General features: G+C 52.3%; 1 protein-coding gene across 1 annotated transcript in view; it reads right to left on the minus strand.

Annotated features, from left to right (window-relative positions):
- Positions 1-20,418, minus strand: part of GAS7 (growth arrest specific 7) — a 215,731-nt gene that overhangs the window by 45,827 nt on the left and 149,486 nt on the right. Inside the window, exon 3 of the mRNA XM_069483245.1 lies at positions 6,780-6,860. Within this exon, the coding sequence (XP_069339346.1) occupies positions 6,780-6,860 (81 nt within the window). The remainder of the gene's footprint in view (positions 1-6,779; positions 6,861-20,418) is intronic.

Below are 20,418 nucleotides of genomic sequence, written 5' to 3' on the forward strand. Positions count from 1 at the left end.
GGGGCACTCCCCTTCCTCCGGGCTCCGGGGTCACCAAGGGTCAGCCACAAACAAATGAGGCCAGAAGTGGGTGCTGTGGGGCCTCCAGGTGCGAGGAAGGGACTAAAACTGGCCAAGATCACTCATAACCAGGAGGGAACATAATTCAGTTTGAAGATACTGGAAACAAAACTTGAAATGCTGAACTCGGCTGTTTCTAATATTTTAAAAAGGAGAACCAAAAGCTCTATCTAGTAACCCGAGTAGCATCAAATATAAACATAGGCACCTGTACATTTCGTTCCCCCATGGGTAGTCAGACAAACAGGGGACCTGGGAGGTGTGCAGTGAGAGCAGGGGGCAGATGTTTGAGTAAAGAGGAGGAGAAGGAGGTCAGGGTCGGGGAAGGTGGGTAAAAACAGAGAAGGAAGAATGAGAAAAGTGACCAAGAGGGACTGAGTCACAAAGAAGAGCCAGCAGCGTCTGCCACCCAGACTGCAGCCCCACCGGGCAGCTCTGTGTCTGCTTCTCTGCCGCAATCGCATCCTCGGAGCCACCATCCACGTTCCTGTTCCCCGAACGAACACAAGAACGTCAGCCCTGGACACTGCCTCGTACCTTCCTCATGTCTGGCCCAGTCTCCCCCGTCTCTGGAATAAACACAGTAACTTCCTTCCTCAAAGTTAAGGAATCTGGGAGCCCCAGGGCTGTGGTTCTTGAAATCCATCCTTCCTTCCCTCCTTCCTCCACCCCTCCGACCCCTTCCCATCTGCCACACAGCACACGGTGCAACGTGACGCTTCCCGAGTGTGTCACACAGAACGCAACTCTGCAGCGTGTTTGTCACCAACGTCAGCAGCGGCAGTAAGGGGTAGGGTGCCATGGTCCAAAGAGTTTGGGACAGATGCCCCCATGATTCAGATTTAAATTTAATTTACAGTGGGCCTTTTAAAATATGCTGAGATGCGCTACGAATCTCAAACAAGGCAACCGTGTGCAGCGCTCCTGCACATACACGGACACAGAACACACGTGGGGCAGGCGAGCAGGACTTCCACGGAACCCACTTTGGGAAACACGGCTGTGCCCATGGGGACGCAGGGTTTGAAGTCAGGCAGTTCTGGGCACAGTCACTGCCTCCTTCCCCTCACGCCACACCTGGAAGGCTTTGCAGCTTCCTCTGTCGTCACATTCACTTTCTCAGGGGTGACCAGTGTCTACCCTGGTCTGTTTAGGGGAGCAGTTTTACATTAATCACCTTCTGTTCCAGAAATTTCTATCTGGCCACCTGGTCCTCACTGTCTCCCCTGGCTGTCTAAGATGTAAACTGTGTTCCCAAAGGCCAGAGCTTATAATACATTGTCCCACACGGTTGTGAGTGGTTCTATACCTGTGGCTGCTCTCCAGGGGCGTCCCAGGCTAACCAGGCCTTTTTAAGGTTCCTGGAGCCTCCGCCAACAAGAACGCTGCTTCTAAAGGACACACGAGCCTCTTAGGCCCGGCCTTCCCCAGAGTCCACAGTGAGGTCCTGCTCAGGGCCGTGGAAGCTGCTCTGGGCCTGGCGACTTGCTAGTTCTGCAATGAGGGAGGGTCCTCCTTTGCTTCTGTATGGCAGAGGGGAGCCGTTAAGAACTTCCTGAACTGGGCAAGAAGGTGTGGGTGAGGGTGAGGCCCTCCGCTCAGGGGAAGCGCAGCTGTCTGCTTGCATGTGCTCCTGGCTGGCTCCTTGGGCTCAAAGGCAGGTCCTCCCTCTCTGGCCCCTGCAAACACACTTGCTCCTCTCCCTTTAATCTGGGTTCCCTGTGGCCACTGGAGGCTGGAGGATGATCTCTCGGTGTACTCAGGCCCCAAGGCTGGGCAAAGTCGGGCTCTGAACCCAGGTTTCCTGAAACACCCAACCCCAACTCCCCACCAGGGCAACCTCAATAAATAATAGATTTCTTCTATCCTTAAGAAAACCACAAACACAAGTTCAAGGCACATCCCAGGCCCAGAGGCTCAGAAAGGAATTCATTCTCCATATTTGCACTGTTGATACAGTAACCACAGGTAGCTACTTAAATTTAAACAAATCAAATCTAAATAAAATCTAAGTGCAATATGGTTTCCAGGATTGGATCCTGGAGCAGAAAAAACGACCTTAGTGGAAAAACTCATGGAATCCAAATAAAGTCTGACATTTAGTTAACAGTAATTCACAATGTTAATTTCTTAGTTTTGACAAATGTACTGTGGTTATGTAACACATTAACAGGGGAAACTGAGTCAAGGGAACACAGAACCTCTCTACACGGTCTCTACGACTTTTCTGTAAATCTAAAATTATTGCAAAATAAAGAAAAGGTATTAAGTTAAACTAAAGATTTAGTTCCTCAGACACACCAGCCACATTTCAAGTGCTCAACAGCCACGTGTGGCTAGTGGCTACCACACTGGCCAGCACAGACAGAGACCGTTTCCACGGCCACAGAAAGTTCCGTTGGACAACGCTGCTCTATGCTGTCTTCATTCTACCTGACGACTCAGACATGAAATTCCCAGAACCTCATTTTTCACTCATATTTTCCTTCCCTTTGCCTGTTATTTGTTCTCTCTCTATAAATCCACACTGCACAGTAAACCAGCCCAAAGAGGATTTTTAATATTTGCAGCAGTTACTGAATAGTGTCTGAGGTGTTCTGTTTTGGTTTAAAGTCTGCTTCTCACTTATGTGGTCCTCACCCAGGCCTGGCACTCAGTATCTCTATAAAGCTACTGAGTAAACACGGCTCCCGTAGCTCTGCCGACACTGAAGGAGGCGATGCAGGAAAAGGCCCCGGCCCACCGCAGACCCTACATAGCACCCAGCATTCACAGAGTGGAGTCTGATTTGGGGGTGGGGTCTGAGTGTGTTTTTAGATCTCTCTCCCCAGCTGGGAACCCGGCTGGCTGTGCTTCCTGGCACCCAGCAACCCTGCACTAAAGAGAATGAACCAGCTCAGCCCACAGGTAGCCCTTCAAACCCTCCCCAGACGCTCGCAAAGCTACAACACGCAAGTCACGCTGGTCCTCGCCCCTCCGCCTCCGTGAAGGACGGGCTGCCCAGCACGGCTTGGCTAGGTTGCCTTGCGGTTCCCCCAGACATTCTTCCTGACCTGTTTTACCATGTTCTTCTTCAAGAGCGACCATGAGGGATGTGTGTGGTCAAGAAATGTGGCTGAGTTTTCCACCTCGCCCTCAGCCCCACCCACTTTGCAGGTCGCCCCCCACCACTGTCAACCACAGGGAGTCTGAGCAGAGCACAGCGCTGCCTGGAGGCTTCAGGGAAGCACGTCTCATGAAGGCAGCACACCTCCCTGCACTCAGCTGTGCCCCCCAAATATCACACTCAGAATGAAGTCCCAACACCTTCCTCTGGTGCCCCTGTTGATAACCGCCCCTCATCTCATACTACTCTCCAGCTCAGCCTCCACCCTCCAAATGTACTGGCTGGCTCTGCCTTCTGTTCCCAAAGTGCCATGGTTATTCCTGCCTCAGGGCCTTTGCACTAGCTGTTCCCTGGCCTAGAACCAACCCCCCCCCCCAAATCCATCTTCTCACTGTTACTAAATCTTGACCTAAATGTTACTTCCTCACTGAGGCCTCCCTTGACTCCTCTGTCACACGCTCTGATGCTCTGCCCTACTTTAGTGCCTCGTGTTAGAATATCTGAGAAATTCTGTGCGCGCTTATTTGTCCAACTCCCCCACTGTAACATAGGGGAGCAGGAACCGCACGTGTCTGTCTCCTCCGTGGCTACATCCTCAGTACCGAGAACAGCATCTGGCACACTTTTTGGTGAGAAGGTCTGACACTCCGCCACCGCGGCCTGCGCAGTGGCAGGAGCAGAACCAAGGGGGCCGAGAGCCAGGCCCGGAGCGCGGTGGAGTCGACAACCTAGAAGCCCGAGGATGAGGAGGGGCGGGTTATGAAGCAACGTCGTGTCCTCACTGAGTCTATTTCTCTCCTCACAATGAAACTCCATCTCTTGAAAGCTGTTTGTGAAACTGAATGAGGAAAAACGCTGGGAAAAAACCAAGTGCTCCCCTTTACAGAGCAATATCAACGTGACTATGATTTTATTCTTTAGTTATGAGTTTAGGTTCAAAAAGTGGAATAGGAGATGCCAAAATATCCTAAGCTCCTGCTACAGCCTCACTGGTGGGTTCTCCTTCCTGTCCTCCTGGGGGGATGAAGAATCGCCTTCACGCCCCAGGGCTGAGGCACCAGCCAGAAAGCACGAGGGATGGACAGGGCCTCAGCAGTCACCTTCTGGGCCCTGGATTTACGGATGGGGACGTGAGGGCTGGCAGGGAGGGGCCCCTGCCCAAGGCTCCAGTTTAACAAGCTGTAACTTCACAAATCTATGACGCCAGTGACTGCTAGAGGTATCCTTATCTTAAGCACCGCTAAGAAAGGAAAAAAAAAGATGCTTCCAATTAAAAACTAGGGTATACTATTGATTGCAGGATACATCTGATGTTTGAGATATGAAAATGGGGCAGGAGGAGCCGTGAGCTGAACTGATGCTCTGAGTCCCTCTAGAGCAGAGGGTCCCAACCTGGGCACCAGTGACACTTGGGGCCGGATGATTCTTAGTTGTGGGCCCTGTCCTGTGCATTGTGGGATGTTAGCGGCATTCCTGGCCTCCACCCGCTAGATGCTGTAGCCCCTGGCCTCCATGCTGACAGTCGAAAATGGCTCCCGACATTGCCACGTGTCCCCAGTGGGCAAAATCACTGGCGTTGAGAACCACTGTGCTACAGCAGGGAAAACGAACACGTATGTGGCATGTTGCAAACAAACAGAGGACAGACGCACTGAGTTAAATAGGTTTCTTCATTTCAGGCCTTCTGGGAGCCTCCAGAATGCTGAAGTGCACACTGACTCTCCAACGGGGAGCAGAGGAGGCAGGGCTTCCCAGCCATCTCTGACTACAAAGCCCTGCTTCTGCAGAGCACCAGCAGCCCCGAGATTCCAAGGACTCTACGTTAGGAAACACCACCCTAGGACCTGGGGGCGGGGAGAGAAGTACCTGTCTACACACAAGGGCTAGACTGGCCACCTTGGCGATTCTGGTCTCTGGATCCGACCTTCTCCACGCATTTCCCTGCCTTTCTCAGCTCCCCTCAGGGGCCCAGCACCCAGCACCCAGCACCCAGCCCAGGGCTTGTTGGGTGAAGAAGGGAGTCTGCAAGCCCAGGCCTCCGGGCCAGGGGCCGGAGCCAGCTCCTCTGAGCTCTCCTTCCCGGGGACGGCCCACACCAACAACAGAGAGGGGACAGGACGGTGCCAGTAGAGCAGGCTTTGGAGAGGTAACCGGGTGACTCAAAGGGCGAGACTGGACCAGCCCCGCCAACGTGGCAGGCTGCGCAGTCTCACCTGCCGTCTCCACACACCCGAGCCTTCCTCTGCGCGTCAGAGCACCCTGGCCGGAAGGACAGCGGGGTTTCCTTTTCAGTGTCTGGCTGGCCTGAAGCCAGCCAGGAAGGAGGGCCACACCTCACATTATTCAGCCTGGCATTTCTATTGTTAAAGAACCACAGGAACAGCAGTGACAGCAGGCAGCGTGCTCGGAACCGCCTGCTTGCCTGCTGTCATTCGCAGCTACAGTGCCGAACACGCAGGTTTCTGGGGACTTGATCTGAGGACGCAGCACTCACGTCTCCCTAGAAATCAGGAGGAAACGCCCCCTGTCCCTCCCCGCAAGGCGTTTAGGTAAACTACTTGACCTCTGACTACCTTTGTTCTGAGAACTTTACGGAAGCTGAGGATGTTACCGTGCCCTTCTGCCTCTCCACCTCTGCCCAGCTATGACCCTCTGTCACATCCTCAAGCTATTAAGGATTAAAGTCCTATCTGCAACCACAACCTGGACTCTTGTGCTCTGCCACCAGGTGGCCTCCAAAAGTTGGAAACCAACAAATGTGGTTTCCACACCACACGACGGTGGAGACATTGGTGAATCCACTCCATGTGGAAGCCAGGCTCTGTCTGGGGATGGAAGATTCCACAAAAGAAAAAGAGGGACAAAGTCCCCACCCTCAGGGAGCTTACCACCTGGCATGGGACAGTGACCGTCAACTGGGAGCAACAAAACAGCGTGCGGCTGTGGCCTGGAGTGACTGGACAAAGGCTCTTAACTGAGTGGTCAGGAAAGCCTTTTGGAGGAGGTGACATTTAGGAAATTGTCTAAACCACAAGAAATCAGGTGTTGTTCTCTCCTCTAATGTGTCCCGCAGCCTGTCTCCTGGATTCAGAACCAGGTGTCTCCCAAGAGCCCCCTGGACAAACTCCCCGCCTATTACGGGAATGCCTACCTCAGCTGCCTCTGCTTGGTTACCTCTGCAGACAGAGAACTCATACCCTCACAAGGAATCCCATTTCCTCCCCAGACGTCCTGTTTGAAGCTGCCCTGTTTGAAATCTGTCTCCCTTCAGCTTCTACTGCTTGACCTTCTACAACAGCCACGTGGAATATTTCTGTCCCTGCTTCAGGTCCTCCTGCCCCTGACAGACAGGGAAAAGCTGTGGTGTCTCCCCAGCCACCTCCTCTCCCCAGGCACCTGAGAGGGAGAGACCGTGAGGCCACCAGAGCTGCTGTGGGCACTGCCAGCAGGATGCCAACCCACTGGGCAGCAGGCCCTAGGCCCAGCCTCTCCCGGGTTCACGCCATGAGACCCTGGGCCGGGTTTCAGGCCCTGGGACCCAGAGTCCCGGCCTCCCCATTGCAGGTGGGTGTGGGGCCCTCCCAGTTGCCCCGAGTCGGTGAGCGGACAGTACCTGTTGGAGGCAGAGAGCTCCTGTGAGGGCCAGGGCTGGCTGGAATCCCAGGAGAACTGCTGGGACGTTCCCAGGTGGTCTCTGGTCAAAGAAAAAAAGAAACAAAGTTGCTTTGAGAATGTCGCAGGGCAGAACCTCAGAGTCACAGGGCAGAACGAGACGGTGAGGGCTCAGGGAAACAGAGACTTGGCCGGTAGCCTCCTCCCTACCCCTGGCTGGACAGGAGCCTGCTTTCCGCCCCCACGGCCATCTCCGGTCCCACAGCCGCACCCCAGGGCAGCAGAGCTTCTCTTCGCTGGGGGCCCTTCTCGACGCGGCCGGGGCCAGGAGGAGCAGGACTTCCGGCCGGGATCTTCTGAACTGTCTCCCAGGGCGCCCCCCGCCCCCAGGCTGCCAATTCATTCACCTCCACTTCCGTCCCAAGGGCTCCAAACTCCACTCCTGCAACCCAGTTGCCGACTGGACATTCCTCCCTGAATGCCCACTGTCCCCTGAAACTCCAAAGCACAGACGAAGGAGCCCTGGCCCAGGGGTTTGTAAACAGACAGGGGTCCTCTGTCAACTGGGGTGACCTCCAAGGTCCCTCCTGATTCTACAGGTCTACGTCTTGTTTGACCTATGACCTCCACACCTGCCTGGCTGCTGCTCCCCCTTCTAGCGCCCAGTTACATGCTCCAGCGAGAAATGAAACTCATAGCGCAGCTGTTGTACTGTCCCCAGAACACCCCTTTACCCATTTCACTGCCGTGAGCAGAGACGTCTTATAAAATTATCCAGTGATAAAAATAATACTTTCTCGCTAGATACAATGTGATCATGCAGGAAAACACTAAGAAGAAAATAAGTATCGCCCGTCATCCCACCACGCAGAGGTCACCACCACCAACACTGTGGTATCCATATGCCGATTTGTTTTCTAAGCATATGTTCATCTTTAAGACAAAACAAAGTCAAGCTGCACATTCTTTTCATGTATCAACTTTGGTGAATATCTTTCCAAAATCATTAACAGGCTGGACAGCACAGAGGGTGAGCCCTGTCTACAGTGCCCAGTCTAGTGCCAAACTGTCTGGGTTGGAGTCCGGCTCTGCCTCTTGCCCCCGCTATAACCTCCGCACCTTGGTTTCCTCCTGTAAAATGAGTTTGATAATGGAATCACCCGGGGGAGGTGTCATATCAAGGCTAAATGCTCATATATAAGCTTCTAATGTAAAGTTACAGTTAGTCTGACATATGGATATAATATTATTTAATCAAAAATTCTGTTAACTGAAAATTTGATTGTTTCGAACAGTAAAAACGAAATTGGGTTGTTCACACAGCTTTGCTCCTAAACTGCTGTGCAGCCCTGGACAAGTCACATCACCACTCTGGTCCTCTGATTCTTCACCTAAAGAGATTGGGCGAAATGGACTCTTAGGCCCTGTTATTCTAGCCCTCCAGCTTTGACTGGCGGAGATCTTTGATTGGGTTAAAGGAAGTGTGAACCCAGGGCTCCAGGAGCAGGGTTTAGCAGTGGTAATACCATCCCTTCATGTCTTAAGGGACAGAAAACAGAACTGAGGGTGAGTCAGGAAAGCTGTTGGGAGGACGTGAACATAAATAAGAGACTAGTCGGGTCTTTTATGAGGGGCGTCAAGGAGAGAGGGTGCCAGCAGGCTGGGGGCCTCCCTGAAAGACATGCTGGCTGGCAAGAGAGCACCCAGACCTGGAGACCTCACCACGAAGACCTCTCCTCTCTGCGTAGGGCCCAAGGGCCCCGGAAAACATCCCTAACCTGAGTGACCTCTGGAATCACCTAAACTCCGTGTTTTGTTTTTCTCAACTATAAAATGAGGAAGGAAGCCCCGCCCACTGATATGCAGACCCTGCCATCTCACCTGCTGGCTATGGCAGGGCTCTCAACTCGTACACTGACTCCTCTTTCTCCCATTCAAGTACTGACCAGGCCCGACCCCGCTTAGCTTCCGGGATCAGACAAGATCGGGCACATTCAGGGTGGTATGGCCGCATACTGATTCCTCTTTCTATCCTTGCACCTACTTATCCACCGCTGCGTGCTCACCGCCTATAAGCCAGCACTGAGCGCCAGAACACAAGGGCAGAGCCTAACTTCAGGACACACGACAACTAGCAGGGAAGCTGCTGCTGCCTGCCCCTCCCTCCAGCAGCCTCCAGCTCTCCAGGGAGGGCAGCTACCAGCACCAGGGGCCACTACGGCACCAAGCAGGTCAGGGAGCTGCAGGAGGGGACTCTGACACCAGAGGTAGATGCTGGCCTGTAGTCGGAACGCTGTTCTCCATGCCGGGTCCTGGTGGAAGGCCCCTTTTCCTGAACTCACTGGCCTGGGTCGCTCCCAGGCTGCCCAGAAGCTGGAGTCCCTTAGTGCTCTATCTCTCTACTCCAGCCTCCGACCTGGGTCCATGAGGGACGATGCGGCCACCTGAAGGTTCAACCCAGTCCATCCCCTAGTCTCAACCAGATCCGACCAACACAGGGACACTGCCAGCCGGGGGCAGGGATGGTACCGGACCAGGCCAGGCTACTGGGGCTCTGGCTGGGGGACCTCACCAGCAGCAGGACAGATCACCCCAGTTGACCATCCCACCCACAGAGAGGAAGCCGTTTCCAGGTCTTTTCCAATTAAAAACTCCCTAATCTATTTATAGTGCACCAGGCTCCTCGGCTAAGCCAAAGCGAGACTGAAGTGGCAGCTCAGGGCCCAAGTGACCTCAGACTGAGGCCCTTTTGCATTCTCTGGGCTTCAGTCCCTGTGGTCCTGGGTCATCCTAGGTGACCACCCAGACTCACGGCCATGCAGGCTCTGGAGCCTGCAGGAGGCACAGTGAGGTCAGAGCAGAAGTGAGACGCGCTCCAGGGAGCCTCTTCCCCCCAACCCAATGCACACAAAACACATTTCTTCCTGACGCCAACTCCACTGGGACCTCTTTGGCTGAAACCACAGGAGCCAAACACACAGATGAACTGACCATGAATGAAACCGGCCCAAGGGAGGTCACTCTTCTAGTGTCAATGCTGAGAGCCACAGACGCCGAGTTTCTCATCCGTGGTTTACAGTGGCTGCCCCATGTACACTAAAACTTGTACAGAGAGCGGGAGCGGTGGCAGGTGACTGTAGTTCCAGCTACTCAGGAGTATCCCTTGCGCCCAGGAGTTCGTGGCCAGCCTGGGCAACATAGCAAGACCCCCATCTCTAAATAAACAAATAAAAATTTTTAAAAACTTGTAAAGAGATTATAGTTGAAAGGTTGAAAGCTATGTAAATTTGAGTTTCAAAGCACATATGCCCCTCTTTAAAATAATAATAATAATAATTTTTAAAAATGGCGAGCGAGGCAGGAGTTACTTATTTTAAATAGTCACTTTCAGATTTCATTTCCCCTTGTTAAGACCACATCGTGCCTGTGTTAGGGGTACTTGCCTCCAGTGGGAAAGCCACAAGGAGCCCCCAGACCTAGGCCACTGGCTACGTAGGGCAACTGGCTGTGGGCCCACCTGCAAGCCTCGGGCCCCAGGGGCCTCCTGCCTGTCGGCTTAGGTGGTTTTCTTGGCTTGTGCTGGCTCTCTGCTGCCCCCAGTGGCTTTCAGGTAAAATAACCGCAGATACCAGCACCGGCAGAATCAGGCTTTGGGGTCTGGGCTCTGCTCTGAGACGCAACAGTCTTCTCCTCTCTTAGCTCTCCTTATATTCATCCTTCTGTGCTTCTTGCTGTCTCTCCTCCCTGCCATCACCTTCTTTTTCTTCCTTTCCGTGGTTTGGTGGTGGCCCCACCTGTGGCTTCTCTCCTCACCCTGTTGTCCTCACAAGAAGGGTCTTTCTGGGCTGTGGTCAGGCTTTCCTAAGACAGACGGCAGCCCTGCCACCCCGTCCTCAGCCTCTGTCCTTCCCTGCTTGGAAGCTGGTTAGCTCCCAGGCTGACCTGCTCAACTGGGCCCTGTCTTCCAGGTGAGTTCCAGGAGAATAGCGGGCGTCCCAATGCCCTGGGCTGGGTGTTCTGCTGGTGGCAGATGCAGAATCCGCAGCGGGGCCCCATCTTCAGAAGGCCACCTGCGGCACCCCGAGGCCCGGCCGCGTCTGCAGCTCACCTCCCTGGGGAAGCGCAGCGGCAGTTCAGAGAGACCTCGGTCCCCTCCCGTGCACCAGGGTTTCCTAGGTCCCTGGCTTTTCAGTGCCGTCTAGTTATAGGACATTTCCAATCCCCTGTGGAAATTAAATGAAATTTAACCTATAACTGTGGTGTCTCAGCAGGAAAGAAATTACTACTCTGAACAACCACTTATGCCCGGTCCCTGCCAACCCGCTCCGTATTTGCTGTCCCCTTCAGTGGTCACAAAACACCTATGAGACAGGAGTTAGCATTTCTAGTTTTAATGGAGAGAACTGGGCCTCAGTGAGAAGTGACATTTCTGGAACTCAGGCTGTCACAAAGACCACCATTTGCCGGCTGCACGTACCATGTCTGACCTCTCTGCGGGGGCTCTGGAGCTGCAGCAAAACAACGCTGTTTTAATCTATCAACCACTCTGTATTGGAGAAACCCTCAAAATTAATGTTTTATTATTATTCATTCGACACATACTTGAGGGCCTATGCTGGGTCTGGCACTGCTCTGGACACCGGGGATGCTGCGGGAAATATACCAGGTTAAACTCCTCCTCCTTCAGCTTACATTCTAGGGGTCACCATGCCATTATATTTTAAAATAAACATTTGTGTATGTGTATAATTTTCCATAAATGAAAACTTAGAATTTTTCTAATGTGGGTAGGGGAAGGAGCGGTACCAGGAGCCACACACAAAATAAACAAAACATGTCAGGTTGCCTGTTGGTACATGCTAAAGAGAACAAAGCGGGGAAAGGGGGAAGAATTATTAGAAAGAAGCTGTAATTTTGAGGGTGACCAAGGAAGTCCTCACTGAGAAAGGGATATTTGAGTGACGATCTGAAAGAAGTTTATTAGGTATCTGTTGCTGCATCAGAAATTACCCCCAACCTAGCAGCTTAAAACAACAAACATTCATTATCACACCGGGTTCTGGCGGGTCAGGAACCCAGGAGTGGCTTAGCGGGGGCTCTGGCTCAGGGTCTCCCATGAGGTTGCATCAAGATGTCAGCTGGAGCAGCCTCATCTGAAGGCTTGGCTGGGGCTGGAGGAGTCACCTGCAGGAAAGCTCGCTCTACGGGTGCTGGCAAGGGCCAAAGTTCCTTGCCCCAGGGCTCTGCACAATGTGGCAGCCGACTTTCCCCGGAGAGAGTGAGGCAGAAGCCAAACGTCTGTTGTATCCCAGGCTCGGAAGTGACACTCCACCATGACTGCCAGAATCCACCGGCCTCACTGCCCAGTCCTGGCAGAACGTTGGAGGGGACAACACGGGGGCACGAGTGCCAGGAGGTGGGCGCACGGGGGCCATCTTGGGAGTGGCCCAGCACAGAGGGAAGGAGCAGGCCACGCACACATCCAAGGGGACAGAGAGTTAAAAGGCTCTGAGGCAGAAGCATGTGTGTGGTCTTCACGGAGCAGCAAGGAGGAGAACGTGGCCCAAGAGGACATTGGATGAGGGAGGGAGGAAGAGAAGAAGATGAGGTCAGGGGTGTCAGGGGCCACAGTGGTTCATCCAAGGCAGCGGTTCTCAAAGTACAGTCCCTGCACCGGCAGCTGTGGCATTATCTGAAACTTGTTAGAAATGCAAATTCTTGCACCTCGTCCTGGGTCCACCTAGCCGGAAACTGTGGAGGTGGGCGCTCAGGTTTGAGACGGTCAGGTTTGAGACCACTGCTCTACGATCTTAAAGGTCACTGTAAGGACTGTGACTTCCATTCTGAACATGGGGAAGACACTGCACGGTTTTGAGCAGAGGAGTGGCACGGCCCAGTGGCTGCCTCCGAGCAGGCCTCCTGGAGTGGCCTGTGCAGGCCCTCGGCACAGACGGGTCACTGGTGGTCCATCTGGCCCGCAGTCCCACAGAGTAGGGGCGATCTGGGGCTCCTCCCTGACACCCTCCAGAAGGAGCAGCTGGAGCTGAGGCAGCCTATGGCCACGAGTGGGGAAGGGGCCATCCAGGGGCTGCTGCAACTCTGTAGGTGGCCCTGGCAGTGCCACCTCCACCTGAAACAGCCGAGACGCTGCCAGGATCCAGAAGAGTCTCACTCAGGCAGGGTTGGGGAAGGGGGTGCCCAGGCCATGACATTCCCCAACCTCCAGTCCAGGAACCAGACTCTTCCATGCTTGCTGCACACTCTGTGGACACAGAGATGATTCCAGAATGGTCTAGTGACACCCAAGAAGCACAGCTCCATTAAAGAGGTTCTCGCTTGGGAAGATTCATCCTGGTCCACCTCGCACACCAGCTTTGCAACGATCCCCTGGTCCCACTCACACACAGCTCGGGTCCCTCTGGGGACCTCAGATGAGCATCTGCCCGCGGGCCCTGCACACCAGGAAGTGCCGGACCATCCACGTCTGACCACCGGCAGGAGTGGCTGCCGAGCTCCGGCCCAGACCTTTCATTTCAGGCAGCCTGAGAAGAGCTCACCACGGCCACTGTGCCGGTGTCCTGAGCTTCAGCACCCACAGACCCTGGCCCTGGCAACCTGAGGAGGTCTTCAGGGAGAGAGGTCCGGTAGGAGTCGAGCTTGGGGGGCTGGGGAGGGGGAGCAAGGGGAGGCGGTGGCTGTCACCCCTCCAACTCCCAGCGTACGGGAGTCAGCAGGCAGCATACACGGGGCACCCAAGGATGCTCCCCGGAGCAATGAGACTCCCCATGCTTGGGGGAAGAGGAGAGTTTGGAGACACAGGGCTCAGTTGTCGCAAGGAAGGAAAGCTACGGAATGAAGACCTGGCCCTGGTGTTCAAAACACCCCTCAACTACTTGGGGGATTAAGAGCTCAGGCACTGGTGTCTCACAGACAGATGTTACAATCCCAGGTCTACACATGATGACAACGACCGTGTCACTCGGCCTTGGTTTCCTTGTGGTGAAGTGTGGACGAGAATACAGTGGTCCCAGCCTTCCGGTGCGTGGAGGGGGGTTGAGGAGACAGACCATTCTCAGCTCGGGTTCTGACATAGAGTACACCCTCATGGGCCCTAAACAACAGCAATAATAGTAAAAACCATCTCCTTTCCTTCCTTCCTCCTCTTTGCTTCTCAACTTCCACCCCAGAAGCCGACTTCCGGCCTCGCCCCTCCTTTTCATGACCACCCAGAGCACATCTCTCAGAGACAGGGGTAGGGGAGACCCCCTCTCCCAGCACTTGGGGTGAGGAGGGTTACAGTGTCCTCTTTAGCCTTGCTGTGCTGTTGAGGTGTCCCTTGGGTAACCAGGAAGACATCGCTTCAGTGGTCCCCAACTTCCTACTTCACAGCTGCTCACAAGATCCTTAGGACAACCCTGTGAGCCAGGCAGGGCAGGGGCTCTTGTGTCCATTTCACAGATGACACAGAGGCTGGTGACACCGACCAAATGAAGTGGAGGCCCCTTCAGAGCCCTGGCCCTGTGACATCTGCCTGAGCCAAGCTCTGGTCTGGCTCCGCCAGCACAGAGGGCCGGGAAGGAGCAGGGCCGGCGTAGCGAGACCCAGTGGGGGCCGCCTGCCTGGAGCTGGGACTGCCCTTCAGTCCCTATGGGATCCCTGATTTACCCACCTCCTCACAGAGTGCACGCCCTGCAAACACACCAGGAGTCCCTGAGCATTTAAAAGGAGAACACCGACCCGAACTTGGGTTTAGGGGCAATAAGTGTTCACAGAAATGTTGGAAAAACATGTTTCGTCACCGGGCCAACGGGTGTTGGTAACCAACTGCCAGCTCACAGAGGAGACTCCTGTCTTATGGTTGAGAAACTCGGTAGGTGCCGAGAAGGAAACCTTATCGAATCCAAAGCCTGGGCACCCAGGACCAGAATGCAAGCACGGGAGTCTGAAAGCTCTAGTCCTGTTTCCCAAACTCGGTTACTCATCGGGATTACTGGGGCCACACGTTAGAAATACAGATTCTCAGACCTCACACCTGGAGATTCTGGTTTAGTAGGTTTGGGGAGGAACTCAGAAATCACCATTTCTACCAAGCAATCTCAGGGACTAAGCAGATGTGGGAAAAACTGGGATAGTCTCGTCTGTAGCAGGGCAGTCCCAGGACCCAGCCACCCATCAGGGGTCCCGGGTCAGACTCAGGGTCAGGCGAGGCACCTGGCAGCCACGTACAGTAATGTAAGGAAGCCCTCAAATGCCCGTCACCTCCACCCCAACCTCATAAAAGCATCAGGTTCAGAACATGTGTCCCCAGAGAGCCAGTGCTTTGACGTGAGGCTTAGTTATCTGTTTGGGTTCCTGGGGTCCTTTACGAATTAGAGAAGATACAAGCCTGTTAGCTGAGGACTCATGACTGAGTCCTCAGAGTCCTCATGACCGAATCCTCAGAGTCCTCCTTAGAGTAGGTGAGGATGAAGAGGAGAAAACAGAAGGTGCAAAAGCTGTGAGGACCGCATTGCAGGAAGCCGGGGAAAGGTACAGGGGGCAGGTTCCTGGGAGTGGGCACTTGGGGGGGTGGCTGTCACCCCTCCAACTTCCAGCGTACAGGCAGCAGAAGAGGGAGGGCCTGGCAGGGCCTGGCCTCCTTCTCAAAGTCTTATCTTGAAGCCCCTGAGGGCAAAGTCCTGACTCAGAGGACAGGAACAATAGGTTTTAAGCAATCGTGTTCCCAGGGATTTGGCTGGACAGAGCTGATGGGGGGAGGGAAATCACAACTAGTAGGATATTGTCACTGTGCCTCGGGCAAGGGAAGAGTCCAGGTGACCTGCTGGTGTAGTCTGTGTGCTCCCTGTCAACTTCATGGAACCCTCTGAACACGGGAGGGGGACAGGGAGCACACAGCATCGTCCCTACCCCCAGGGAGCTGACAAATCGGTGGGATGAATAATCTCTTCCTACCTCAGCTACAACACCTGCCTTCATACCCATCCCTCCCACCAGATGTATTCCGAGGGCTGGGCCGGTATCAAATAATTGCACGTCTGTCTCCCGGGCACTGAGTTCACTCAGAAGTGTTTGATGGATGAATGAAGACCCGGCTCAAAGCAGCTATCAGTCTACGTTCAGCAACGTGGCTAATGGCTGATTTTAAATAATGCACGTGTGTATGCGTGTAGATAAAAAGAAAGAAAAAGAGACATCGGGTAAGACCAACAAGGGGGTCGGGGAGACAGAGCCCCAATTCCCAGCACATAGTATGAATTACAAATCAGTGAGCAGCTCAACTTACAGAAAGCCAAGAACACATGCAGGTGGTGTGCAGAAAAACAACTGCAAATGATCGATAAACAAGAAAAGATGCTCATCCTCACTCAGAATTGGAGAAAGACAAAGACTACAAGATGCTATGTTTTCATTCATGGGATAAACAAGATTTTTCGTGACTGACAACGCCTAGTTACCGAGGATCTGCAGAAACAGGTGGCATGCCTCTCTCTGAAAGGCAATTTGGAGATATCTACCAAAATCCCAAAGGCACATAGCCTTTGACCTAACAACAGCTCCAGGTATGCAATAAGGTTAAGTATAAAGGTATTTTGTGGAGCATTTTTTGGGAGAGGGGAAACAACTCCTGGGAAACAACTGAAATGTCCACCAGTGGGGACTGACGGGTGTGCCGGCAGGCTGGCGTCCTACACAGCTGTTACAGCCAGGCAAGTGGGTCTGTGAGCGTTGACGTGAGATGGGTCTCCAAACGTGTGTACACTGCCCAGTGTACACCAGGTTCTCACTTTTATAAAAGGGTGTAAATAAAACGTATGTGCTTGTATATACATGCATGGAAAATTGCTAAAAAAAATAAATACACATGAAGCATTTGATGTTGGTTAATTCCTAAAAACGAAACCAAAGAAAGAAGCCTATTATTTTTACAGTATACCCTACTAGAATACATGAAAATTTCCATGATAGACAGACAGACAAAACCGTGCAGTGTTGGTACAGGAATAAAGAGAAAGATGAGTGGACAAAGGCGGACAAGGAACAGACCCAGGCTGACTAGTTCAGCGTGTGGCAAAGGCTGCTTGCTTCTCAAGGCAACGGGGAAGGCTGACTCAGTCAACCAACACTGCGTGAATGACGGGTCAACTATCTGAAAAATATTAAGGGAGGCCCACTTCTCACACGTTTTCTGAAATGAAATTCCTAATGGAGTAACACTTTTAAGGGGGGAAAAGCAGTCCATGAGATGCTAGAAGAAAATATTACCATATTTCATGGGTAAAGACCTTTTTAAGTGTGACCTCAAAGGGTAGACATCATTAAAGGAAAAGACTGGCTAATTTGTCTATTAAAATGGAGTTTAAAAAATCACAATCAGAATTATAAAACACCATAAAAAGTTAAAACCATTTCCCCTGTCTGATGACACAGGAAAAACTAAACTGTCTCTCCCGCTCTCCATTCAAAACCACTCGGCACTTCTGACATCAGATGTGCAGGGGGTCTTCCCTAGAGACCGACCACTCAGTTCTCCAGCGGACACCAGCTGGGTGTCCTGTGATTAATTCAATTCTGACACTGTCTACCTGGAGATGGTGTCAGATCCCACAGGCTGAAGGCTCAATCCCAAAGACTGCCCCCTGCTTCAGACGCCAATCACAAGCAAGAGATTGTCACCTATACTTCTGATCAACCAGCTACAAATTCCAGTTCTCATCGGCCCCTCCTTGGGTTTGATTAACTTGCTAGAGCAGCTCCCAGAACTCAGGGAAACGCTTTACTTTCGTTTACCCATTTGTTACAGAGAATACAGACGCAGAGATGCACAGATGTGAGGAGGGGACACAGCTTCCGTGCCCTCCCCAGGCGCGTCATGCTCCAGAAATCTTCATGTGTGCAGCTGTCCGGAAGCTCTCTGAACCCTGTCCTTTTGGGGTTTTATGGAAGCTTCACTACATAGGTGTGATTGATGACATCACTGGCCACTGGTGATCAAGTCCATCTTTGATCCCTTCCCCCGCCCTGGAGGTTGAAGGGTAGGAATGAAAATTCTAACTCTCTAATCATACCTTGGTCTTTCTGGTGAACGGCCTCCATCCTGAAGCTTTTGAGGGGCCCCCACCCACTAGTCCTGTCATTAACATACAAAAGACATTCTGAAGTCCAAGGTTTATGCCAGGAAACTGGAATGGAAGACCACGTATATGTTTCACAATATCCTACTACTCACGATCAGGACGCTTCTCTGAGGACAGTCCAAACCCCAGGGTCCCTTGACTGCTGCTCTTTGGACCTGCCAAGAGTCGTACAGAACAGGACTTGGGGGCCCTTCCACCAGGAGTGGCTGTTTCTGCTAGACGGTTGCTGAAGAAGAAAGGGCAAGTCTGCAGAGAGCGCTGGCATGGGTGGGCACAGACGTCACAGAGTCCCAGAGGCAGGACAAACCACCTCAGCACCTGCTTTTCCTGTCCTTAAGCCTGCGTTTGTGTGAGATGCCCCCATAACCCTCTAATAAATGCTCTTTTTGCATAAGTTACTGTGAGTGTGTTTCTAGTCCTACAACAAGACAGTCCCTTCCCAAGACACCCACCAACCAACGCTGGCCCAGAGGCTGCCCATTAGACTGACATCTGGAATATTCTCCTGTGACCACGTTGAATTGTGGCTTTTTAACAGGCCCCAAGCAGAACGTCTATCATCTCTCCATGGAAAATCACATCGCACAACTGCTCAGAAACCGTTCCTTCTCCTCCCAGAAAGTGGTATTTTCCACTCATTTTTGTTGTTGTTTTCTGAGAAACTTGGCATTTACTAACTTCAATCACTCTGCATTGCTAATCCATATATAGGAGACTTTTCAGTAAAAGGTGTGACTTTACATTTATAAATAATGCTCAAAATCACTGAGAGTGTTGCTTTTCACAGGACTGGGGAAATGGTCGGAAAGAGCCGAGGTTATTTTGGGAAACAGAAATAAGCAATAATCTCTCCGAGGCGCAACCACAAAGGCACTTGCAAACCGCTCGATTCCCGAGGAAGAGGAGGGCTTGTCAGCTCCTGCAGGCACAGAGGGAAAGTTCTTATCGTGAACCAACACTGCAAAACACGTACAGAGATGCTGGGCAAAAAAAAAAAAAAAATGTTTTCAAATGTCAAAAAGAGCATTTAGGATAGAGAAGACCACACAAAATGGGAAAGAAATAAGTAGTATTTTATAGTTGAATGAAATAAGATTCCTTGGGAAACTGCATGAGCAGGTTTAAAAGCCTCTCTGCAAAGAGGATGGAAAACCTCATCCGTTCAGCGAAATGGCAGGATGCGAGGAACAGGGCAGCCTTCAAAGTAGGCTTAAAGGAGTGTTTCTCAGAGCACTCAGAGCACGCCAGAATCACTTGGAGTGCAGGTTAAAGCACAGACTGCAGGATCCGAGCCCTGGAGTTTCTGATTTAGTAGGTCTGGGGTAGGGCCTGAGAGGGTCTAACAAGTTCCTAGGTGACTCCACTTTGAGAACTACTGGTCTAGAGAAGGACAAGGAGGGGCAGAGTTCTCTCTGTGATAGGTGCTTCCTTTATCCGGGGGTTGGACGTAGGGCCATTTCAAGAAAAGGCACAAGAATCAAAATAACCCCCAAATTATTCCTAACTTGAAAACACCGTCTGCCCGCGCTGCATCCACCAAATAGGTGGTGCTGGTGGAAACCGCAGAAACCACGTCAAATTGGTCCAAGAGATCCAGGAAAAGAAGAGTGAACCCAACGGAGCAGATCCTCTGAGAGTCAAGAATCAGCCAGGTCCACAAATATTCAGGTTGTTGTAAAAGCTGCTTGAGATTTTCACTGCTATCTCTAAATTCTGCTAGTTAGGAAAGTTCTGCATTTGTACAACTGATAATGAGAATTCACTCTTCCTCAGCAAGAGCTGAGCCAACTGGAGGGGACACATGGTGTCCAAAAGCATTGTGTGCCCCCAGCCCTTCCTGTCCTTCTGCTTCCCAAGACTTTGCCCTTGCTCTGTCCTCTCCGTACCCTTTCCTGCAGTGGCACCTGCCCCTACCTGTCAATCAACACGTATCGTTGTTATATACCAGAAGCAGAAAGCAAGTGAAGTCTTGATCTGAGATGGGCAGGAGCCATCTCCTTGCCTCCCAGTCTGGCACACTTTTTCTGTGGTGGAGAGAACAATGGGCCGGGCATCGCTGGCTGCTCCTAACACTGTTATCAAAAAGACTTGGGCAGGTCTGTGCAGTATGGCCCCGGAACAAACCTCTGTTGGCCAGAACACAAGACCACTTCTTGAGCTTAGCAGTGACCAGAGATACAACTAGAGGATTCAAGCAGGGGCAAGAGAAGAGCATAGGCATCAAAACAGAAGTCTGAGAAAGACACACAAGGAGGAACAGAGGAGGATGAGATGTGATTCTGGGGAGCAGGAAGCAAAAGAGAGCCTTAGCGCTAAGCTGCTCTCTTCTCCTCTGTTTCTGAGAAATTCTTTTTATCCCACTTATAAAAGTAATACAGGTCCGGGGAACATGTGGTAGAAAACACAGAAAAGTAACAAGAGAAAATAAAAACCTCCCTAATCCCATCCCTGAGAAAGAACCACCGCGAACAAGCAGCTCCCCGGCTGACGTGACGGCACCCGTGG

Source organism: Eulemur rufifrons, chromosome 9 (genome assembly GCF_041146395.1).
Source record: "Eulemur rufifrons isolate Redbay chromosome 9, OSU_ERuf_1, whole genome shotgun sequence".
NCBI classification, from domain to species: Eukaryota; Metazoa; Chordata; class Mammalia; order Primates; family Lemuridae; genus Eulemur; species Eulemur rufifrons.